This window comes from Gopherus flavomarginatus (genome assembly GCF_025201925.1).
Source record: "Gopherus flavomarginatus isolate rGopFla2 chromosome 13 unlocalized genomic scaffold, rGopFla2.mat.asm SUPER_13_unloc_2, whole genome shotgun sequence".
Lineage (NCBI taxonomy): Eukaryota > Metazoa > Chordata > Testudines > Testudinidae > Gopherus > Gopherus flavomarginatus.
This window is the reverse complement of record NW_026114610.1, coordinates 3,343,901-3,367,544: the sequence shown is the minus strand read 5'-3', so window position 1 is coordinate 3,367,544 and position 23,644 is coordinate 3,343,901. Positions and strand designations below refer to the sequence as shown.

Here is a 23,644-nt window from a genome sequence, read left to right as displayed (position 1 = left end):
CGCTGGCCTGGTCAACTATATTGAATTTAGCAGCATTAAATCACATTAACCTTGCACCCATCCACACAACAAAGCCCTTTATATCGATATAAAGGGCTCTTAATACCGATATCTGTACTCCTCCCCGACGAGGACGGTAGCGCTGAAATTGGTATTGCCATGTCGGATTAGGGTTAGTGTGGCCACAATTCAACGGTATTGGTCTCCAGGCACTATCCCACAGTGCACCATTGTGACCACTCTGGACAGCAATCTGAACTTGGATGCACTGACCAGGCAGAAAGGAAAAGCCACATGAACTTTTGAATTTCATTTCCTGTTTGCCCAGCGTGGAGCGCCGATCAGCACAGGTGACCATGCAGTCCCAGAATCAAAAAAGAGCTCCAGCATGGACCGTATGGGAGATACTGAAGCTAAGGCTTTTTCTCAGCTCATTTCACCACCCACTATCCTGCTGGGGTTGAGTTTATTGCAGGTGTTACCCAAAATTCGGTCAGCTAGTTAGTGTAGGGAGGACTAATGACCCACCAGAGTCTGGCAGAAAGCAGCAGGTTTATTATACTGACAGCAAAGCTCAAAAGAAGAAGGGGGGGAGTGTCACACTCACGCTCCCAGGACAGGCACAGCACTGGAGATGTCAGGATTCTGCAAGGTAAGTGTCCCACAGCACAGCTATGGACAGTGCGATGAAGGTAAGTCTTCCTGAGGCACAATGAAATACAACGCAGAGAACCACTGGCCAGGCGTTCGGGCAAAGGGCATTCACTGGAGGTACAAGCTTGTGAGTGCTCTCCTGAGCACATAGCCCCTTCGTCTTTTAAGGACCTGCACCTAACGTTCTGCAACTAGAGATGACTTGGCAGCATCTGGTTGGTCACACTCCACCTTGGGCAGTGTCCATGCTCTGGGGCTGTGAGTGCTGCCTAATTAGAGTCCCAGACACCTTGTCTACCTGGAAGCTCTTCTGCTCTTCAACCAGCCCATTCATCCCACGAGTAGTCCAGGAGGGAGCGGGAGGAGAAAAGCCACTTCACAGGCATTCAGAGAGGGAGAGGAGACAAAAGTGGGAGCAGGGGAAGTATAACAGACCTTTTGAGTATAGAAATCTCTGCTGCTCCTACAACAGTAGGGACAGGCCAGTAGGAGCTGGGAAAATTAAACCCTCATGTTTCTGCCTGGTTTTGAACCAGAGACCTTCTGCATGTTAGGTAAACATGATAACCACTACACTACAGAAACTCTGTCCCAGGGATCTGCCCCTCCCTTCATAAGGACATAAGAATGGCCATCCTGGGTCAGACCAAAGGTCCATCCAACCCCACATCCTATCTGCCAACAGTGGCCAATGCCAGGTGCCCCAGTGGAACTGAACCTAACAGGTAATGATCAAGTGATCTCTCTCCTGTCATCCATCTCCACCCTCTGACAAACAGAGGCTAGGGATACCATTCCTTACCCATCCTGGCTAATACCCATTCATGGACTTAACCTCCATTAATTTATCTGCAAAAAGAACAAGGAGTAATAGTGGCACCTTAGAAAATGAACAAATTTATTTGAGCATCAGCTTTCCTGGGCTAAAACCCACTTCATTGGATGCATGCAGTGTAAAATACAGTAGGAAGGTATGTGTGTATATATATATATTCACAGAGAACATGAAAAAATGAATGTTGCCATACACACTATAACGAGAGTAATTAGTTAAGGTGAGCTATTATCAGCAGGAGAAAAAATCCGTTTTGTAGTGATAGGATGGTCCATTTCCAACAGGATGGTGTGAGTAACAGTAGGGGGCAAATAAACATGGGGAAATAGTTTTACTTTGTGTAATAACCCATCCACTCCCCGTCTTTATTCAAGCCTAATTTAATGGTGTCCAGGCTGCAAATTAATTCCAATTCAGCAGTCTCTTGTTGGAGTCTGTTTTTGAAGTTTTTTTGTTGTAATATTGTGACTTTTAGGTTTGTAATCGAGTGACCAGGGAGATTGAAGTGTTCTCCGACTGGCTTTTGAATGTTATAATTCTTGACATCTGATTTGTGTCCATTTATTCTTTTACGCAGAGACTGTCTGGTTTAGCCAATGAAGGAAGGGGCTGGATTCAATGGATCCTTCCAGTTCTAGGAGATAGGGTACTTCCATTATCTTTTTTTTTTTCTTATTGCACATCAGACCCAGGACGTTCACCTAGCAGTTCTTGGGGCCATGGGACAGAACTGAGCTTCAGTGGCAGCAGAGGGAGAACGGTTGGGACTGAGCTGTCTGGGGAATATTTTAATCCTTATTTAATTTTCAGAGGATTAAATCAATGCAGCTTCCACTTCTCCGTCTTTCCCAAGGAAATAACGTTTCTGTGTGAAGTACCCAAACCTTTTAACAATAAGAAGTGAAATGAAATGGCCACATGATGACAACAGAATCTAAGAAATTTGTTAGTTTCTAGGGTGCCACACGTACTCCTGTTCTTTTTGAGGAAACAGACTAACACAACTGCTCTTCTGAAACCTGAGAAGCCATGTTCTTGTTCAATGAGCATTGAAGCTGAAAAGGGAGATGTTTTCTCTTTGACTTCTAGGCCCCCACCTCTAATCCACTAGACACCCCTTTCCTCCCACAGCCAGGAATAGAACCCCACAGTCATGCTAATAGCACCCTCAGGCCTGCTGAAAGAGAAGCTCTATGACCCCATGCTGATCCATCACCTGCTTGCCTGGCCTGCCCTTGAAACCCAATGGGGTTTCCTTGGGCAGTTTTGACACTCCCAGAAAGGTGAAATTTTAGGAGCAGGTTCCAAATAGTGCAATTAACCAGCTAGAAGGGGCAGGAGATATCAGTGTAGGAGCCATTGAAATAACTCTGCACTTACTTAGATGCAGACATAACAAGCTCTGTGGTTGGTCAACTTACAGAGACTCTGCTCCTGCTCAGGAACTAGCAGCCCATGACCTGTAAACAGCTGCCATTTGAATGCATCTGAAAGTTACAAGGAATAATGATCTGTGTTACAGGAAGGTTAACGTTTGTTAGAGCCCCAATCGATACTGTGTGCGCAAAGAGAAGTTTGAATGTGTAACAGAGAGTTTGGTAAATCTTGGTTATTTTATTTTTGTAACAGGCTCCTGTCCATCTCCAATAGAGTTTTCAGTCCCCGTGGCAACTTATTTACCAAATGTAATAGAAACTAGTCCATTCCTCTCAAGTGGATGTGGTTCTTGTTCTTCTGCACATTGTAGCCCATGGAGGCCAAGGAGCTGCAAATGTGACTTCATGTGCCTTTGTTTAATTGATGAAAACAAACCCAGACACTTAGAGGATTGGAACTGATTTCAGCAGAGGGACATGTTTGCTAGGTTTTTATTCATTTGCACAGGAAAACGTTGAATGTGTCTATTCATTGCAGGGACCCCTATTTAGTGGAGCTCCTGAACATAATGGAAATGGAATCACTTTTATTGAAAGAACAAGTTTGTAAGGGAGCACTTGGATTTGAACCAAGGACCACTTGATCTGCAGTCAAGCACTCTACCACTGAGCTATACCTCTATGACATTTACAAAGGCAAGTCAGTGATCTTAAGGATTTTGAAGGACTGGCTCCGCCTCAGAGCGCTCCTTTTCTATTCCCAGACCACAGGGGTTTTAAAAATGGGGTTTGATTAAACTTTATATATACATGTAGACACCACAGCTTGCACATACACCAGCATAGCTTCCCCCAGTGACATAGCTACCACCTCTCGGGGAGATGGATTAACTGCATGGACAGAACAGCTCTCTCCCCTCCACTTAGAGCATCTTCATTATTTATAAATAGGTGGGAAATAACCTCCTGAATGGACAGGAACCAATTTATCAAATATTGCTGTGTCTGCATTCAATATGGGGAACTGGTCAGATTGGGCTACGTTAGTAGGAACATTGCAAGCAGATGGAGGGAAGTGATTATTCCCCTCCATTCAGCACTGGTGAGGCCACATCTGGAGCATTGCGTCCAGTTTTTGTGCCCCTCCCCCAATACAGAAACAAATTGGAGAGAGTTTAGGGGAGTGCAACAAAAATGATTAGGGAACAGAGGAGTTACAAGAAGAGGCTGAGGGCAGGGCCGCCCAGAGGGGGGGCAGGTGGGGCAATTTGCCCCAGACCCTGCATGGGCCCCCATGAGAATATAGTATTCTATGGTATTGCAACTTTTTTTTATGGAAGGGGCCCCGAAATTGTTTTGCCCCAGGCCCCCTGAATCCTGTGGGCAGCCCTGCCCAGACCAAGGTGCTGTCCCCCCACTCCACCCCCTTCACTCATTCTCCTCCATCTGAGGCCCCACCTGTGCTCTGCCCTCACTCCCATTTGGCCACTTCCCACACCTGCTCTTCCTCTTTGGCTGAGGCCTGCTGGTCCACCTTTCGCTCACTCCTCTCCTCCCCCAAGGCCTCCTCGCGCCTCTCCACCCTCTACCCCAAGGTCTGCCTGCTGCCCACACCTCTCTGCCCCCTCCCCTGAGACTCACCCTGCCCATTGCCCACACCTCTCTGCCCCTTCCCCTGAGACTCACCATACCCACTCCTCTCTGCCCCCTCCCCTGAGACTCACCCTGCTCATTGCCCACACCTCTCTGCCCCCTCCCCTGAGACCCGCACTGCCCACACCTCTCTGCCTCCTCCCCTGAGACTCACCATGCCCGTTGCCCACACCTCTCTGCTCCCTCCCCTGAGACCTGCCCTGCCCACACCTCTCTGCCCCCTCCCCTGAGACTCACTCTACACATTGCCCACACCTCTCTGAGCCCTCCCCTGAGACCCGCACAGCCCACACCTCTCTGCCCCCTCCCTTGAGACTCACCCTACCCACTCCTCTCTGCCCCCTCCCCTGAGACTCACCCTACCCACTCCTCTCTGCCCCCTCCCCCGAGACTCACCCTCCCCACCACCCACACCTCTGCCCCTCCCCTGAGACCTGCCCTGCCTACTGCTCGTACCTCTCTGCCCCCTCCCCTGAGACCCACCCTGCCCATTGCTCACACCTCTCTGCCCCCTCCCCTAAGACTAGCCCTGCCCACCACTTGCACCTCTCTGACCCTCACCTGAGACCTGCCCTGCCCACTGCTTGTACCTCTCTGACCCCTCCCCTGAGGCCGGCCCTGCCCACCACCCACATCTCTCTGCCCCTCCCCTGAGACTCACCCTGTCCACCTCTTTCTTTGGCCATCTGTTGTTATTCCTTGAAACATCAAGGATGGAATAAAAAGCTGAGTTTACTCCAGGGTGAAGAAAGAAAGGAGCCATCAACCCCCTGGCAAAGCCCTGGGGATATGACGGGAAGGGGACTGTCTGAATGAGCAAGGCAGGAAATGGACAAGCTACAGCAACGTCATTAACCATGAACACACTCTCCTCATGCTCCAGCCTGAAGGGAAAGGAGCAGGAATTCTTGCTGTTCAGCCATGGACACACTTACACAACGGCACAGCAGTGTGTGTGTTGTGGAAGCTGGTCTGAGGAAACAACTGGAATTGATCACTCAGTGAGAACAGAACTAGAGTGCAGTGAGAGCCACATGTCAAGCACATAGTTGTGGCCAAGTGGTTAAGGCAATGGGCTAGAAGTCCATTGTGGGCTCCCTGCACAGGTTCAAGTCCTGCCCACAGTGGAGGAAGTTGTGGTCTTTTAATTTCAATGGAGCTGGGTCTTGTCTCACATTCATGCTAGGCCTACAATAAAGGGGGATGTGGCTTTAGTTAAAGTGTTTTAATTAAACAGCTGTTGCATGTCCATCCTGTGTCACCAGAGCACATCCATGCTAGCATCTCTTGGATGGCCACAGAGAGCAGTGCATTGTGGTAGCTATCTCACTGTGCAACTGGCTGCAGGGTGCTTTGGGAAGGGTTTGCAATGCCTCACGGGCTGGTACAGCATCACATGATGCAGTTTTCTATACCATTGTTCTATGGGCATCCTACTAGATTGCCAGCTGCTTTTCAACTGCAATGTGCGTGCTGGGGTAGAGAGCATGTGTGTGTGGGGAGGAGAGACAGTGTGTGCATTGCAGAAGAGTGAGTGTGTCGGCACACTGTCTCTAAGTTCAGACAGCTGCTGGAAGCAACCAGTCCTGAGGCAGGGGACAGCCCCGACATCAGCCCCCCTTCTCTCACTGGCTCAGCTCAGCACAGCCCAGCACTCTCTGTCACACACACACACATACACGTACACACTGCTGCCTGCTTAGCTCTGTGTCAAGGGTGCTGGAACAGGGGGGTTAGAGGGCCATGGCCCCACCACTCTTTATTGGCTGTTAGGACAAATGATAGGGGGGAAGGGTGCAGTCTTGGGGAAGAAGCGTTCTGTGGGTGTGGCCACGAGGGGAGAGGTGCTGTGAGTGGGAGTCCTTAAGGAAGAAGTGTCATGGGGGTGCCACAGTTCGGATAACAGTGCCCCCCCAGTGTAAGGAAGCTTCTACCGCCCCTGCTCTGTGTTCGCAGAGCGGGAGAGAGCAGCATCCACGGCAGTGATTTGCTCCCCAAGGCTCCGGCAGGGGGGCTTGGGAGGTGATTTAAAGGTCCCGGGGCTCCGGCCGCAGCAGGGAGCCATGGACCCTTTAAATCACCAGCCTGGGGAAGTCGGGCTGGGCTGGCACAGCGTACTGGCTCTTGCCAGTACCCCATACCGTAACATACTGGCTTACTTTCACCTCCAGAAGGTCCTCACATGGATCAATAACTGGTTAAAAGATAGGAAACAAAGGATAGGACTAAATGGTCAGTTTTCAGGATGGAAACAGGTATCTGGTGGTGTCTGTACTGGGACCAGGACTAGTCAACATATTAATAAATGATCTGCTGAGCAGTGAGGTGACAAAATTTGCAGATGATCCAAAACTACTGGCTTGCTTCCTAGAACGAACGCTCCTTGAGTGGGGTGATCCACAGGGAGTAGATCAAACCTCCAAAGTGCCTGGCCAGGGGCAGGACATTAGCACAGCAAGGGAGGGGTGTGGCAGTGACATAACAAAAGCCTTTTGCAGGACCTCAGACTATTGGTCAAAGGTGGTGGGAAAGTGATGACCTCACAGAGAGATGCTGACATCAGCCAGGCAGGAGAGGGGCGAGAGGCCAGGGAAACCTCAAAGACCTCTGTGGCTTTGCTTCAACAAGTCTCCTTCTCCAGGTCTCTCTTTGAGGACTGAGAGAGTATTCGGGTTCATGTATGTGAGCGCCAGGAGGAATCTCTTTCAAGTTTTCTCCTTCCCTTTTCCTGATTTTACTAGAAAACAGCCATTCCTGTTTAGAAGGTAAGAGCCTCCTCGAGGTTTGAAACCTGTTCAGTCTGATCCATCTGGTGACAGTTGAATTCTAGGCATGGAAAACACGAGCTTAAGGAGGCTGAATTTTATTCCACACCTGAGATTTTGTCCCTTAGAATCACTGGGGACATTAGAGTTTGTCCTTTTTGTTTCACCTTTTCCTCCATCCATCCCTTCCTCCTTTCTCGTTGTCTCTTTCTTCTTTTGTCCTTTCAGCTGTTCCCCTCCCAACACCAAGAGTGAGGTGTGTGTGTGTCTGTGTCTGTGTGTTGCGGGGGAGTGCTCTGTAGCTCCCACTCTGGGAGGTCCACCCAAAAATGTGCGGCTGAGATAGTGCTCGGGCAATGATCCCCACCAGTGACCTGGCCATCCTTTGGGCTCTCTGGTGAGAACCCTCAGCCTCCCTTCCTCAGTCTCTACCCTGATTGGCTGAGCAGTGGGTTATTGACAAGGAGGAGATTCAGGTCCTTTTTCTTCTCTTTTAAGACCAAGTAAATAACTCATAACCAGTCATATGTTTGAAGAATTTTGCTGCTTCTCTGCATTAATGGTCTCTGAGCAGTTCCTGATTCTCTCTAACATTGCAGTTCTCCTCAAATACTTGCTGAATAATTACTGTGCACTCTTGTTGGTCTTGAGCTCATGTGAGAGCACTTTACTCAGGTCATTCCATGTATGAAATTCAAGATCTGATGGTTAGTTTCAAAATCAGGGCTCTTGAGTCCTTTTCCCTACTCTGCCACTGACTGGCTGTCTGACCTGAGACAAGTTAATTCTCCTTTCTCAGCCTTAGCTTCTCCCTCTTTCAAGTAGGGATAATAATGATCCGGTCTTACTTACCTCAACACACACACTGTCTCTCCCCACACACAAACAGTCTCCACACTGCAGTTGAAAGGCAGCTGGCAATCTAGTAGGATGCCCGTGGAACAATGGGATAGAGAAACCTGTATCACTGAAAGTACAGCCATGAAGACACCACACACCAGCCTTTCCTAGCTGGCAAAAATCAACCCTCCACAGAAAGACCCCTATGGTGTCATACTCCAGCTCCCTAAGCCCTCAGCCACAACCACTTAACACAGGGGCCTCTCTACACTCTGGTTCTGTTCTCACTGAAGGGTCATTTCCAATTGTTTGCTCAGACCAGCTTCCCCAGCACACTCACTGCTGTGCAGCTCTGTACATGTGGCCATGGCTGAACAGCAAGAATTCCTGCCCATTTCCCTACTGGCTGGATCATGGTTAGAGCGTGTTTGTGGTTAATGATGTCGCTGTAGATTGTTCGTTTCCTGCCTTGGGAATTCAGACAGTCCCTTTCCCAACATATCTCCAGCACATCAGTCCCTGGCTGGGTCTCCTGCGCAGTGGAAAAAATCCCTTGTTTGGTGCTGCCAAGGGGAACGTGCAGAGCTGAGATGTCCCTCGGCTTGGATCAAAGGGGGATGTTGGATGGAATTTATCACACAACGCTCCCTGCTCCCCAGAGCCCCATGGGGAGAATCCAGAGAAGGGGGAGTCATTTCTCCCCTGCACTCCCAGAAGAGCTGCTAGGACTCCTTCCTGCCAGCTACTCACCCCTGGATTCCTCCTCAGCTCCTGGGATCTTTCTGCTCCAAAGGCTCCAGAGGCCTGGGGTGGGGAGGGCGTCACTGCACAGTCTGAAACACAAGGGAGGTTTCTGGAATTGAAGGAAGGAGCAGAAAATGGAGAGGAAAGAAACAGAGAGAAATCACCTCATCTCTCTCCCCTCCCCCTCCCAGCAAGAAATGTTATCAAGGATCAGCTTTAGGGGAAATGGTGCCCTGGGCAAAACTTGTACTTTAACACTTCCCCATCGCCCCTGGATGATCCCCCTCCCCCTTTCCCCGCAGCTCCTGCACTCCCAACCCTTGCACCTCCTTAACCCCATCTCCTGCCCCCTCCTGTGCCCTAACCCCTACACTGTATCCACTTTGCCCTTAAGTCCCACACTCCCTTCCTGTGCTAACAGCCACTGCCCCCTGCTGCATCCCCTACACCCCTAACCCCTGCACCCCCTCCTGCACCCACATGGGGACAGTGACCTGTGTGCATGGAGCAGCTCGCGTTGCTGCCCGCTCCTCCCTGGAAGGCTGCTCCTCCGGGCACCCCTAGGAGCTGCGGGGGTGGGGTGCGGGGGCAAGAAGCGACATCATCTGAGTTCCCTGCATCCAGGTCACTTTCCTCAGCCAGGCTGCATAAGGGGACGGCAGAGAGCAGCAGCTTCTGATGCTCCCCTCACAGCACAGCCCAGGTGGGGAAAGTGATCAGGATGCATGGAGCACATAGTGTTGCTCCTCTCTCCCGCCAACCCTCTATGGGGCCATGGAGGAGCACTGGGGCAAGGGAGAGCAGTGAGCACCTTTGCACTGGCACACAGTGCCCTTTGACCCCCTGGAGCCCTGGGCAGCTGCCGGAGGGCCCCACCCCTAAGGCCAGCCAGCCTCCCCAGCACAAACAAGAACATAGAGAGACTGGCCACACACTGAGCAGCGGTAGCCTGGGCAGCACATAATGGAGGCTTGGGGGGGCTCAGCCTCCCCAAATCTTGTGTCACCAAGGGGCAGTGGAGCCCATGATTAGGGGCCCTGGAGAAATTAGGTCCCCCTGGAAAAGTCTCCCCCATGTCAGCCCCAGGGCTGGAGGAGCTTTCACTCCATGCTATGGCCCGGGGGCTGCAGCAGGGGCACAGAGCTTCTCTGGTCTTGGGGCCACAGCGGGGCAGGGGTAAAGGAGTGACAGGGTGGGGCTAGTGGGGGAAGGGGTGGAACAGAGGTGACATAGTAGATGGGGCTGTGGGTGGAAGGTGTGGCAGGGGGCAGAGCCACAGACAGAAGTGAGGGGGCCTAGTTCCAGTGCTGGTGGCCCTGCAATTGTTCTCCCTTTCCCTGGGCTTTGGCATCACTAGCCCCTGCTTAACGTGTAGGGTTCAGTGGTCCCCAAAATGTGGGGCATGACTCCTAGGGGAACAAAGAGGAAGATTCATAGGGGCACCTCAGGGGCTGAGCCAGCCCCCATGGAGGGAGCACCAGTCAGCCCAACTCTGTCCCAGTTCTTTTCCAACCCCACCCTCAGCCTGGGCCCCTGACTGCCAGCTCGGCCTCGACTCACTTGCCCCTGTCTGCACCCCACTCTTCAGCAAGCAACACCCCACTCCCAGCCCCAGTTTTCAACTGTGGCTCCGAGGGCCCACAGCTATGGATAAGAGGGCACAGTGTGAAATGTTTGGGGACCACTGCTTTAGGGTGACGTTCTGAATCACTTCTATGCAGTCCAATAAGTGCTATTCCTCACCCATCAGGACCGACTAAGTATGTTCTGCTGCCCTTCACTCATGCAGGAAGGATAATAACATTTCATATCACTCAGTGCTAAAGTGATCTGTAACCCGCCACCAGCTAAAAATGGTCATTTTGGGGAAGCGGCCCCATGATGCTGCATACCTAGGCAGAGTAGGTGTGTCTATGCAAACATGGTCTGTTCCTGAAGCCTTTCCCACAGCTGGTCAGTACGTGTGAGGGGGGAGCTCATTAAGCCCCTGCTTCCGCTTAGTATTTAAGAACACCTTAGTGTCCCTATCTCTGCTGGCCTTAGATTTCTCGTCCTGTCCATTTCCTGACACCTCAGATGAGGTGGCCGAGTGGTTAAGGCGATGGACTGCTAATTCATTATGCTTTGCACGCATGGGTTCAAATCCCATCCTCATCGGATGCATTTAGTCTTCATTCTTCCTTTGTAGACAACCATCTCCCCCTTTGGTACAATGACAGATCAAACAACGTTGCTTCTTGCAAACAAAACCCTGCTCAGAAACTCCCTTGCTTTAAATAAAAAGTCTAAGTCTCAGATTTCTAAAAAAAAATTCTCTAGTCCTGTATGTCTTAGTTTTATCTCAAAAGGTAACAGCCTCATAATCTCCCCCAAACACCCTGAGACCTCCCCAAATTATTAAAATACCCCAGTTCCCAGCAAGGCCATGACAGTGACCCAAAGCTAGAGTGTCTAGGCTAAGCTGTTCTGAAGGAGGCAACTCAAACATTTTCTCCCTGCTTCCCTTGGCAAGGTCTGATTGGGAAAACAAAATTCCCCAAACTGAAAATTTTCAGCTGAAAAACCAGTACTAGCTATTTGGGGACTTTGGTTTGAATGTATTATTATTATTCTCTTCTGATTTATGAATCAGTTTTGTCATCCAGGTGTGTTTCCAGCTGTTGATTTGTGGGGGAGAGATGCCAAGTCATGATGTCTCTTCCCCCGTTTCATAGTTTCTTCCAACTTTCTAGAAAGCTCCTTTGCTATGATGTGAGTCAAGCAATGTCCATTGTCGCTGTGTTATCTCGGCGAAGTCTGCATTGTACACGGTTCCTGGGATAGTCCTTGGGACTTTAATAGGCCAGCAGTGAGTCTGGCTCCTCCCTTGTCGCACCTGATAGGCTGGTAGGGGGCATTTCCCAACTTCATAACATATTTCTGTAATGCACACAGAGCAAACTTCATAACTTCCAAAACCAATGTGAGCACATAGAATGCAAGAAGATATTAAGGTTCAACAGATGAACAGTTCAAGATTTTTGAAATGATCCCTCACCAAGCAGACTTTGTTCAAATGTATCATCACTATATGAGAGTGGTGAATATGGGGCTTGCAGGGTGCTGCTTTAAGCACAGCGTGCCACACCTGAGCCGACATTTCAATGGAGACGTACCCTTAGAATCCATCTCTCCCGGGATAAAGATGGCAGCATGGCTGGCCTGGGTCATCTGACTTGGGCTCATGGAGCTAAAGCTGAGAGGCTAAAAATTGTGGTGCAGATATTTGTGTTCACATTGAAGCCTGGGTTCAGAAACCCTCACCCCTCGTGGGGTCTCAGAGGTTGGGTTCAAGTCCATATGTCTACACTGTAATTTTATAGTCTTGCAGTCCAAGTCCCATAACCCTGAGTCAGCTGACCTGGGCTTTGAGACAGGTGACCTGGGTGTTTTAATCATAGTGTAGACACAACACTAGGATAGGTCTAGGAGCCCAGAAGGTTGGGAGGGAGTTTAGCAAGTGGAAATGGTAAAACCGCAGGGAAGTATTACCCTGGACTCATGGCAGTTCTCCATTGGTCTGTCTGCTTTTGAGGCAGGGATAATAACTGCCAGTGGTGCCCTGTTGAGTGGCTTTTGGGGCACCTGCTCTTGGCTGTTGTCAGAAGGACCTTTGGTCTAGCCCTGTGTGGTTTTTTTTATGGTTTAAATTACACACACAGGCACTGATAACAGAGTTACTGAACGTTTGGGAGTTAGGAGCTGGTAGGTCAGTGATCCAGTCCCCTCATGGATGACCCCCTCCCTCTGAGACAGGGGCAGGTCTGAGCTCTCACACCAAATGCTCATTGTGGCTGCCAGAATCTGTGGGCAGCTCACCTAGTTTATGCTGAGGGTTGAGTCCTGCTTTGTGCCCAGTGTCTGAGAATGAAAATCCTAAACCACTCTATGAAATAATGAATGCAGCAGGATGTGCTATTGTCCCTGCCCCAAAGCAGGCAGACCAGTGGAGAAATGCCATTGAGTCCAGGGTAATACTTCATTGCGGTTTTGCCTTATTTGCTTGCTAAACTCCCTCCCAACTTTGAGGGGGCCCAGAGCCCAGTATTGAGCCTGAGCTGATACATCTACACTGCAAATTTACCACCCCACGGCCAAAGCCTCAGGAGCCTGAGTTGGCATTGGGCAGCCCTGGGTGTTTCATTGCAGCGTGGACATAGCATAGTATTATGTCTGCACTGTCATAAACACACCCAAGTCACTATTCTCAAACCCTGGGTCAGTTGATTCAGGCTTGTGGGACTTTTGCTACAGGATTATAAAATTACAGTGTAGACACTTGGGCTTGAGCCCAGCCTCCGAGACCCCACAAGGGGTGAGGGTCTCCGAACCTGGGCTCTAGTCTGAGCCTAAATGTCTACACTGCAGTTTTTAGCCTCACAACCTGAGCCCCAGGAGTCCAAGTCAGATGATCCAGGACAGCCGGGCCACACTGCTTTTATCACGTTATACATGCCCTCTCAGGGTATGCCTACATTGCAATGTAAGCCCAGGGTTAGCAGAAGTCATGTCAGCAGCCCCAATGCATAAACATAAACCATGAGGAAAAGACCCACCCACAAATAAGCTGGGCAGTGTCCTTCTCCCTACGGTTCATAAGTCCAGCAACCAAAAGTCCTTTAACATGAGCCATCCCCTCTCTGCACCCCACTCACTGCTGTTGTCCTTAGTCAGTGCAAGCCCAGAGGTGCCTCTGTAGAGTTCACTCATAGACTCATAGATTCTAGGGTCAGAAGGGACAAATGTGATCATCTAGTCCAACCCCCGGCACAAAGCAGGCCACAGAACCCTACCCTTCCACTTCTATAACAAACCCCTAACCTATGTCTGAGTTATTGAAGTCTTCAAATTGTGGTTTGAAGACCTCAAGCTGCAGAGAATCCACCAGCAAGTGAGCAATGCCCCATGATGCAGAGGAAGGCAAAAAACCTCCAGGGCCTCTGCCAATGTGCCCCGGAGGAAAATTCCTTCCCGATCCCATATATGGCGATCAGCTAAACCCTGAGCATGTGGGCAAGACTCACCAGCCAGCACTCAGAAAAGAATTCTCTACAGTAACCAAGATCCCATCCCATCCAACATCCCATCACCGACCAACGGGTATACTTATCTGCTGATAATCAAAGATCAATTGCCAAAATTAGGCTATCCCATCATACCATCCCTTCCATAAACTTATCAAGCTTAGTCTTAAAGGCAGATATGTCTTTTGCCCCCAGTACTCCCCTTGGAAGGCTGTTCCAGAACTTCACTTCTCTAATGGTTAGAAACCTTCGTCTAATTTCAAGTCTAAACTTCCTAGTGTCCAGTTTATACCCATTTGTTCTTTTATCTACATTGGTACTAAGCTTAAATAATTCCTCTCCCTCCCTAATATTAATCCCTCTGATATATTTATAAAGAGCAAGCATATCCCCCCTCAGCCTTCTTTTGGCTAGGCTAAGCAAGCCAAGCTCTTTGAGTCTCCTTTCATATGACAGGTTTTTCATTCTTCGGATCATCCTAGTAGCCCGTCTCTGAACCTGTTCCAGTTTGAATTCATCCTTCTTAAATATGGGAGACCAGAACAGCACACAGTATTCCAGGTGGGGTCTCACCAGTGCCTTACATAATGGTACTAACACGTCCTTATCTTTGCTGGAAATACCTCGCCTGATGCATCCTAAAACCGCATTAGCTTTTTTAACGGCCATATCACATTGGCGGCTCATAGTCATACTGTGATCAACCAATACCCCAAGGTCCTTCTCCTCCTCTGTTGCTTCCAACTGATGCGTCCCAATGTATATCTAAAGTTCTTATTATTAATTCCTAAGTGCATGACCTTGCACTTTTCACTATTAAATTTCATCCTATTACTATTACTCCAGTTTACAAGGTCATCCAGATCTTCCTGTATGATATCCCGGTTCTTCTCCGTGTTAGCAATACCCCCCAGCTTTGTGTCATCTGCAGACTTTATTAGCACATTCCCGCTTTTTGTGCCAAGGTCAGTAATAAAAAGGTTAAATGGTTTCACCTGCCATACTGGATGGAAAGGGGAAAATAAGGCACTATACTCACTATGTTGTCTAGGGACTCACTCATTCCTCCACAGCCACCCTGTCCTAACACTGATCTAACCCCTAAATTTTAGTATTAGGACCCAGGCGCGGGCCCATTTGGCTTTCGAACCCCTGTTCCCTGCCTAGCAAGTGCTATTGAATTAAGGGTGAGGCCCTCAGTCGGGGTCTGCCGAGCACAGTTGTGCTGCCCTCAGTTTACACAACAAGGATAACAACGCTTTATTTGTCCTGCCCCCAAAACAAGGAGGCTGGGAATCCAACACCAGGCAAAAGTGATCATTTCGGCAAGCAATCCAACATATTTCCAACATACTGTAAAATCCACATGCAGACTCATACACGAAACCTTGCAAGAAAATCTTCCTGAGGGGGTCTGAAGCACCTGCTGCTGGAGGGAAGCAGGGAGCTGTGGGTTGGGATTGAGGGGCACCGGGAATAGGAGGGGCCTATGAGTTGGGATTGAGGAGCAGCGTGAGGAGGAGGGGCCTGTGGGTTGGAATTCAGGGGCACTGGGAATAGAAGGGGGCTGTGGGTTGGGACTGAGAGGGCTCTGGTTAGGGACAGAGGAGAAGGGTGAAGAGGAGTAGGCTCTGGTTGGGAGTGAGAAGCAGTGTGCATAGGAGGGACTGAGGATTGGGATTGAGGGGCACTGAGAAAAGAGGGGACATGGGTTTAGGCTGAAGAGCATCCTTGTTTGGGGATCCAGCAGGAAAGGGGAAAGCAGCAGGTGATTCTAATTCCTAGGGATATTCTGTGTGTTTGTATGTGTGTGTGTGTGTGCAGGGAAGGAACATGCTATATGCCCAGTGGCCTTTATTCCTCCAGGCTGCAAGGACAGATAGGTTGTCAGAAATTGCCCCTTCAAACCCACACACAAAAAGGCCCTTCTGAGGAAAGGGAAAATCCTGAAGAGAAAAAGTAATGTTAAAGAGGACTCCAAAGAGACAGTTTAAGATCTTGGGGAGTAGTTTATCACCTGACCAGTGACTTGACCCATGGACCTACAGATTAAAAGTCTGATGTTCTACCAACTGAGCTTGCCAGAGTTACAACTTGAAAGAGAAACTTGGTGCAGAGGAGAACTAGTAAAGAAAACAAAAGTGGGAAACAGTAGGGAAAACCTGCTGCTCTCTCTGGCCTGGTGAACACTACAAGTTTATATATAATTTAACAGCATTAAATAGCATTAACCCTGCACCCGTCCACACAATGAAGCCCTTTATATCGATATAAAGGGCTCTTAATACCGATATCTGTACTCCTCCCCGACGAGGGGAGTATTGCTGAAATCGGTACTTGCCATGTTGGATTAGGATTAGCGTGGCCGCAATTCAGCGGTATTGGCCCCCTTTGAGCTCCTCTTGCAGAGGCAATAAAGTCAGTGTTGTTTCAAATTAATGCATTTTTTATTACTTCGTCACACAAACAAGGGGACACTGCCACGGTAGCCCAGGAGGGGTGGAGGAGGAGGGAAGCAACGGGTGGGGTTGTTGCAGGGGTACCCCCTGGAATGGCATGCAGCTCATCATTTCTGCTGGATGTCTGGGCTCTGACCCGGAGTGGCCGTTTGCCTCTCTGGTTCTTTAGCAGGCTTGCCTGATAGTCGAGACAGGACTGACTCTCCTTTTAGACAAAACTCAAAGAAGGGAATGACCTGGGGAGTCATTCCCATTTTTGTCCATGCGCCCCAGGCCAACCTCACCGAGGCCGGCCAGGAGCACCGATGACAGCAGCAGACGGTACAGTATAACTGGTAACTGTCATTGTCAACTTGCAAAGCAGCAGATAGGACGGTATGGCTGGTAACCATCTTTGCTAATTTGAAAAGGCAAGGGGATGCTGCTGTGTAGTGCTGCAGTACTGCGTCTATCAGCATCATCCAGTAGTCATACGGTGACGGTGAAAAAAGGCTGAATGGGCTCCATGGTTGCCGTGCTATGGCGTCTGCCCAGGCAATCCAGGCAAAAGGGCGCGAAATGATTGTCTGCCATTGCTTTCACGGAGGAAGGACTGAGTGACGACATTTACCCAGAATCACCCACGACACTGTTTTTCCCCCATCAGGCATTGGGACCTCAACCTAGAATTCCAATGGGTGGGAGAGACTGCAGAAACTATGGGATAGCTATGGGATAGCTACCCACAGTGCAACACTCCGGAAATTGACACTCGCCTCGGTATATGGACGCACACCGCCGAACTAATGTGCTTAGTGTGTCCGAGTGCACTCGACTTTATACAATCTGTTTCCAAAAACTGGTTTCTGTAAAATTGGAATAATCCCGTAGTGTAGACATACCCTGTGATTAACAACTTTGGTGGCTAATTGAAAGGCTGATGGTTCAAACCCAAGTGAAGATGGAGATGGTTTTTTTTAGTGATGAGAATCCAGTTCATTTTAATGGGCAGAAAATCTCCTCAATGCTTGTCTAGCCTCTTTGGGCAAGCATAAGTGATACTTTCACCAGATGCATTGGCGGTATAGTAGTGAGCATATCTCTCTTCCAAGCAGTTGACATGGGTTCAATTCCCAGCCAGTGCAGTAATGTTTTCTCTGCTGGGAATTAGTTTAATTTCAGTCACATTGTATCAGTTTAGCAATGGAATGAGAGAATCAATGTTCTGCAGGTCATTCAACACACAGTGGAGGAAGAAAGGGGTGGGACTAGACAATGAGCAGGTGGAGTTATCCTGGTATTACAATATTTGTTTATTTTTTTAAAAAACTTCCTTTACTTCCCTCTCCCTTTTAGACTCAGAGCCTTTAAGGTCAGAAGGGAGCAATGTGATCATCTAGTCCGACCTGCTGCACCTTACAGGCCAAAAGAGCCCCCTCCCCTCCTGTAATAGACCCAGTAGGGGAGGCAGCTCTGTGCACTGCCCCTACCCCAGGCAGCAAATGGACGACCTCTTCCCCCCTCCCCTAATGGGTGTGCAGAGATGTGCCAGCAGCACTAAGGTGGCTCCCTGCCCACTCTGCCTCCGTCCCTCCGTGTCACTCCCAGAAATGGCCAGCATGTCCTGGCATCCCCTGGGGCGGGGGAAGTGTCTCCATTCATTGCCCCTGCCCCAAGTACCAACTCCACAGCCCTCATTGGCCAGGAACTGCAGCCAATGGGAGCTCTGGGGGCAGAGCCTGCAGGCAGCGGCACACAGAGACCCCCTGGCATGGCCCACCTAGGACCTGCTGCCGCTGGGTTGTGTGTACCAGTCACTTTGGGAGCTGCAGTGCCCGGGGTAAGCGCCACCCCTCCTGCACGCCAACCCGCTCCCCCAGCGCAGAGCCCGCATCCCACACCCAAATTTCCTCCCAGAGCTTTGCTTGTTTTCCTTTCACCCAGAAACATCCTTCTTCTCCTGGGATGCAAGTAGCCATCCCTGGGAAGCCAAGAGGTAGGCACAGGATTCTACCTCTCAGCAGCCAACCTCACCTCCCCAGGCTTTTCAGGCTTTGCAGAACAAATGGGCTTAGCTTCTGCCCTGCCTTCCTCAGCTAGACTTTCCTCTTTTGCCCCATTCCTGCCTCACTCCCTCCTTTGGCAAATCACACAAAGGAAGCCAGCAGGAAGAGCCGGCCGCCATAGGCCAACCTCCAAGGGCAGAGGAGACTAAGCCACAAGGCTTCAAAAGGTGACTGGCCAAGGTACTCTAGCTTTCACCTGCTGATGCTAAGACTTTTTCCCAGCTCATTTCACCACCCTCTGTCCTGCAGGGGTTGAGCTTATCACAGCTGTTACCCATTACTGGGCCAGCTAGTAAGCGTAGGGAGGACTAATGACCCACCAGAGTTTGGCAGAAAGCAGCACATTTATTATACTGACAGCTAAGTTGAAAAGAAGAAGCGGGGGTGTCACACTCACACTTGCATACTCATGCTCCCAGGACAGGCACAGCACTGGAGATGTCAGGATTCTGCAAGGTCAGTCTCCCGCAGTGCAGCTATGGACGGTGCGATGAAGGTAAGTCTTCCTGAGGCACAATGAAATACAACGCAGAGAACCACTGGCCAGGCGGTCAGGCAAAGGGCATTCACTGGAGGTACAAGCTTGTGAGTGACTCCTGAGCACGTGGCCCCTTCTCCTTTTAAGGACCTGCACCTAATGGCCTGCGACTAGAGATGACTTGGTTGCATCTGGTTGGTCATGCTCCACTTTGGGCAGTGTCCATGCTCTGGGTGTGTGAGTGCTGCCTAATTAGAGTCCCAAACACCTTGTCTACCTGGAAGCTCTTCTGCCCTTCTAGCTGTTCAACCAGCCCATTCATCCCACAAGCATTCCAGGAGTGGGAGGGGGAAAACCACTTCACAGGTATTCAGAGAGGGAGAGGAGACAAAAGCAGGAGGGAGGGAAGTATAGCACACCTATTGAGCATACAGGTTATACATTGCATAGAAATCACTGCTGCTCATACAACAGCAGGGACAGGCCAGTAGGAGCTGGGAAAAGGAAGCCATCATGTTTCTGCCTGGTTTTAAACCAGGGACTTTTTGTGTGTTAAGCAAACTTGATAACCACTACCCTACAGAAACTCTGTTACAGTGCTCTGCCCCTCCCTTCGTAAGAATATAAGAATGGCCATACTGGGTCAGACCAAAGGTCCATCCAACCCCATATCCTATCTGCCAACAGTGGCCAATGCCAGGTGCCCCAGAGGGACTGAACCTAACAGGTAATGATCAAGTGATCTCTCTCCTGCCATCCATCTCCACCGTCTGACAAACAGAGGCTAGGGATACCATTCCTTACACATCCTGGCTAATAGCCATTCATGGACTTAACCTCCATTAATTTATCTGCAAAAAGAACAAGGAGTAATTGTGGCACCTTAGAGACTAACAAATTTATTTGAGCATAAGATTTCATGGGCTAAAACCCACTTTATCGGATGCATGCAGTGGAAAATACAGCAGGAAGATATATAGATATAGATATAGATACACACACACACACACAGAGAACATGAAAAAATGGGTGTTGTCATACACACTATAACAAGAGTGCGCAGTTAAGGTGAGCTATTATCAGCAGGAGAAAAAACCTTTTGTAGTGATAATCGGGATGGCCTATTTCCAACAGTTGACAGGAAGATGTGAGTAACAGTAGGGGGACAAATAAACATGGGGAAATAGTTTTATTTTGTGTAATAACCCGTCCATTCCCAGGCTTTATTCAAGCCTACTTTAATGGTGTCCACTTTGCAAATTAATTCCAATTCAGCAGTCTCTTGTGGGAGTCTGTTGTTGAAGGTTTTTTTGTTGTAATATTGCGACTTTTAGGTCTGTAATCAAGTGACCAGGAAGATTGAAGTGTTCTCCGACTGGTTTTTGAATGTTATAATTCTTGATGTCTGATTTGTGTCCTTTTATGTTTTTATGTAGAGACTGTCTGGTTTGGCCAATGAACATGGCAGAGAGGCATTACAGGCACATGATGGCATATATCACATTTGTAGATATGCAGGTGAATGAGCCTCTGATAGTGTGGCTGATGTGATTAGGTCCTATGATGGTGTCTCCTGAATAGATATGTGGACAGAGTTGGCAACGGGCTTTATTGCAAGGATAGGTTCCTGGGTTAGTGTTTATGTTGTTGGGTTGCTGGTAAGTATTTGCTTCAGGTTAGGGGGCTGTCTGTAAGCAAGGACAAGCCTGTCTCCCAAGATCTGTGACAGTGAGGGATCATCCTTCAGGATAGGTTGTAGATCCTTGATGATTGCACTGGACAGGTTTTAGTTGGGGGGCTGAAGGTGACGGCTAGTGGGGTTGTATTACTTTCTTCGTTGGACCTGTCCTGTAGTAGGTGACTTCTGGGTACTCTTCTGGCTCTGTCAATCTGTTTCTTCACTTCAGCAGGTGGGTAGTGTACTTGTAAGAATGCTTGACAGAGATCTTGTAGGTGTTTGTCTCTGTCTGAGGAGTTGGAGCAAATGTGGTTGTATCTTAGAGCTTGGCTGTAGACAATGGATTGTGTGTTGTGGTCTGGGTGAAAGCTGGAGGCATGTTGGTAAGTATAGCGGTCAGTATGTTTCCAGTATAGGATGGTGTTTATGTGACCATTGCTTATTAGCACTGTAGTGTCCAGGAAGTGGATCTCTTGTGTGGACTGGTCCAGGCTGACATTGTAGGTGGGATGGAAATTGTTGAAATCATGATGGAATTCCTCAAGGGTTTTCTTTTCCATGAGTCCAGAAGATGAAGATGTCATCAGTGTAGGGCAAGTAGAGTGGGGGCATTAGGGGATGAGAGCTGAAGAAGCATTGTTCTAAGTCAGCCATAAAAATGTTGGCATGCTATGTGGCAATGCGAGTACCCATAGCAGTGCTGCTGACTTGAAGGTATACATTGTCCCCAAATGTGAAATAGTTGTAGGTGAGGACAAAGTCACAAAGTTCAGCCACTAGGTTTGCCGTGACATTATCGGGGATACTGTTCCTGACAGCTTGTAGTCCATCTTTGTGTGGAATGTTGGTGTAGAGGGCTTCTACCTCCATACTGGTCAGGATGGTGTTTTCTGGAAGATCATCAATGGATTGTAGTTTCCTCAGGAAGTCAGTTGCATCTCGAAGATAGCTGGGAGTGCTGGTAGCATAGGGCCTGAGGAGGGAGTCTACACAGCCGGACTATCCTGCTGTCCGGGTGTCATTGCCTGAAATGATGGGGCATCCAGGATTTCCAGGTTTATGGATCTTGGATAGCAGACAGAATACCCCTGCTGCTTTTTTGGCCTGCTGCTTCTCTGTCTGGGATGTTTTTATCAGCCCTGGCACACAAAAATGGCATCATTGTGAGCGCCCACGAAGGCAAGATGAATTTTGGCTGCCTTGCTCAGCTTGACTTGCTCCTTCACCCCATTCCTGCCTTAGATCCTGGGTCACCTGGTGGCTGAAGATGGTCCATTGTCTCAAGCGGTGCCAGAGCCTGACATAGTGCCCCTGGGCAGCCTTTGCTCTGCACATGCCGGCCATGCACATTTGCAAATACTTTAAAGTGCCTGTCAGTAAGTTCTGGGGACAGTTGCTCACCTTCAGAGGAAGCTCCCTAAAATTGGCCTGTCTCACCCAGTGGTACATTGATCTCTGTTCAGATTGAGCCAAAGTGGAGGGGGAGCCTAGCTGCTGTGGCCGCCGCTGCTGTGAGGGCAGCCACCGTTGAGGATGAAGCCATCCTACAAGCACCTTCCACCAAGCCACCCACTGAAAATCTTGTAGGGTGTAAGGTGAGAGTAGAAGAACACTAGAGGTGGGGGCCTCCCTCTTCCCTCATCATCGGCCATCCCATACCCGGTGCTCCACCCAGTGGGGTAAAAATAATACAGCCATATCGCAAGAGTCAGTTGCGTTCTTTGTGGTTGCCCCATCATTTCCCTTGGGCCTGACCTGCCTTCCAGCTCAGCCACCACTGAAAATTGAAACACAAAAAAGTAGAGCCGTACAAGGCTTCAAAGCCCACTAAACCCAACCCCCCTTCTAATATGGCAGAAAAGCCACATGTCTCCTGACTAGGGAGGGACGTCCTATTGCCCCACAGGAAGTGGAAGGCCATGGTGTTCAGTCTCAGCAGCACTCATGGAGCAGGGGGAAACACATGGCTGAGGAAATTCCCCACAGCCAAAAGATAGGTCTTGAGCATCACAACTTTGTAGGCTAATGACAAGGTCCACTTATGCCACTGGCTGAGCCTTTCCTCACAGGCCAGCAACCGCTTCTCCCAGTTCGCGTTCCCCACATCGTCCCCACACGAAAGGTAGAAGGCCCAGCTCATCAGCCTGCCCACTCTTGCAGCCCTCCTCTTCCACCCTGACTGATAGGAAGGAGTATTGAGCCTCCCTCCCTTAGGCTCTTCAGCATTCCTGGGGACACCAAAACTGCACAAGTGACTTTGGGCCAGTAGGTCAACCAATAGGGCTGCCTCCTAGGCCAGGCTGCAGCCCAGCTTCAGGACTCAGAGGAAATGCAGCTCGCATCCCTACCTACAGGACTCCAGGCACAGCCAGACTTCTGGATCAAACATCCCCTCTTGTGCTCAAGTCACAACAGCTAGCGGGCAAAAGACAGACTTTCATGGCCTTTGAGAAAGCAAGACAGAGCCTTGGAAGACCCAGTAGGGTTAGGTGCCACAGGAATTGCTCTCAGATCCCACTGAGACTTCAACTCAGATAGCAGGATTCAAAATCCTGAGTGCTGGACCTTACACCATGGGACCAATATGGAACACCCAGACCTCTGCTGAGTTCTGATGAGGATGACCCTGTGTGGGCAACCCTGCATTTGCTCACCAAGTTGTCATGCAGCAGTTTGCTGCAGCTCCCAGAGGCCTTTCTTAATCCAGACTGAGAGGCCAGTGGGCATGTGATGAAGTTCCCCCTTCAGTCCTAGGCAATACATGGTCCTTCCTAGGAAAGGCCAAGTCCTGAAAAGGAGAAGCTGAAGTCAAGGAGCGTCCTCAAGAGATGCCTTCTGAAGATCTTGGAAGATATTACAGGGAGAACTGTCTTTTTCACTGACCTGAACCGTAGACCCTCATATTAAAAGCCTGATGCTCTACCAACTGAACTAGCCAGGCTCACCTGTACAAATGGCAAATTTCATGCAGAAGAGAAATTAGTCATGAAAATGAGGGCAGGAAACAATACAGAAAACTTGCTACTCTTGCTTTCTTAGCAGTCCTAGCCCAGC

General features: G+C 49.5%; 1 protein-coding gene and 2 non-coding genes across 7 annotated transcripts in view; 1 reads left to right on the top strand and 2 right to left on the bottom strand.

Moving 5' to 3' along the window:
- Positions 1 to 1,901: 1,901 nt before the first annotated feature.
- The window catches only part of LOC127041341 (uncharacterized), a 227,248-nt gene continuing 205,505 nt past the window's right edge, over positions 1,902 to 23,644 (bottom strand). For 2 of the 5 annotated variants that reach the window (XM_050935579.1, XM_050935580.1), the window contains exons 3-4: positions 8,874 to 8,976; positions 6,492 to 7,344 (exon numbers count right to left, since the gene is read on the bottom strand). In XM_050935579.1, the coding sequence (XP_050791536.1) occupies positions 7,078 to 7,344; positions 8,874 to 8,976 (370 nt within the window). In that variant the 3' untranslated portion in view covers positions 6,492 to 7,077. Of the gene's footprint in view, positions 2,374 to 6,491; positions 7,345 to 8,135; positions 8,206 to 8,873; positions 8,977 to 10,759; positions 11,300 to 11,437; positions 11,696 to 23,644 lie in introns of those variants that run through there. The other 3 variants (XR_007771627.1, XR_007771628.1, XM_050935581.1) reach the window with 3 other exon arrangements.
- Positions 3,475 to 3,546, bottom strand: TRNAC-GCA (transfer RNA cysteine (anticodon GCA)). Its single transcript has one exon. It is a non-coding gene; the product is annotated as a tRNA-Cys (tRNA).
- Positions 10,943 to 11,024, top strand: TRNAS-GCU (transfer RNA serine (anticodon GCU)). The gene has a single exon. It is a non-coding gene; the product is annotated as a tRNA-Ser (tRNA).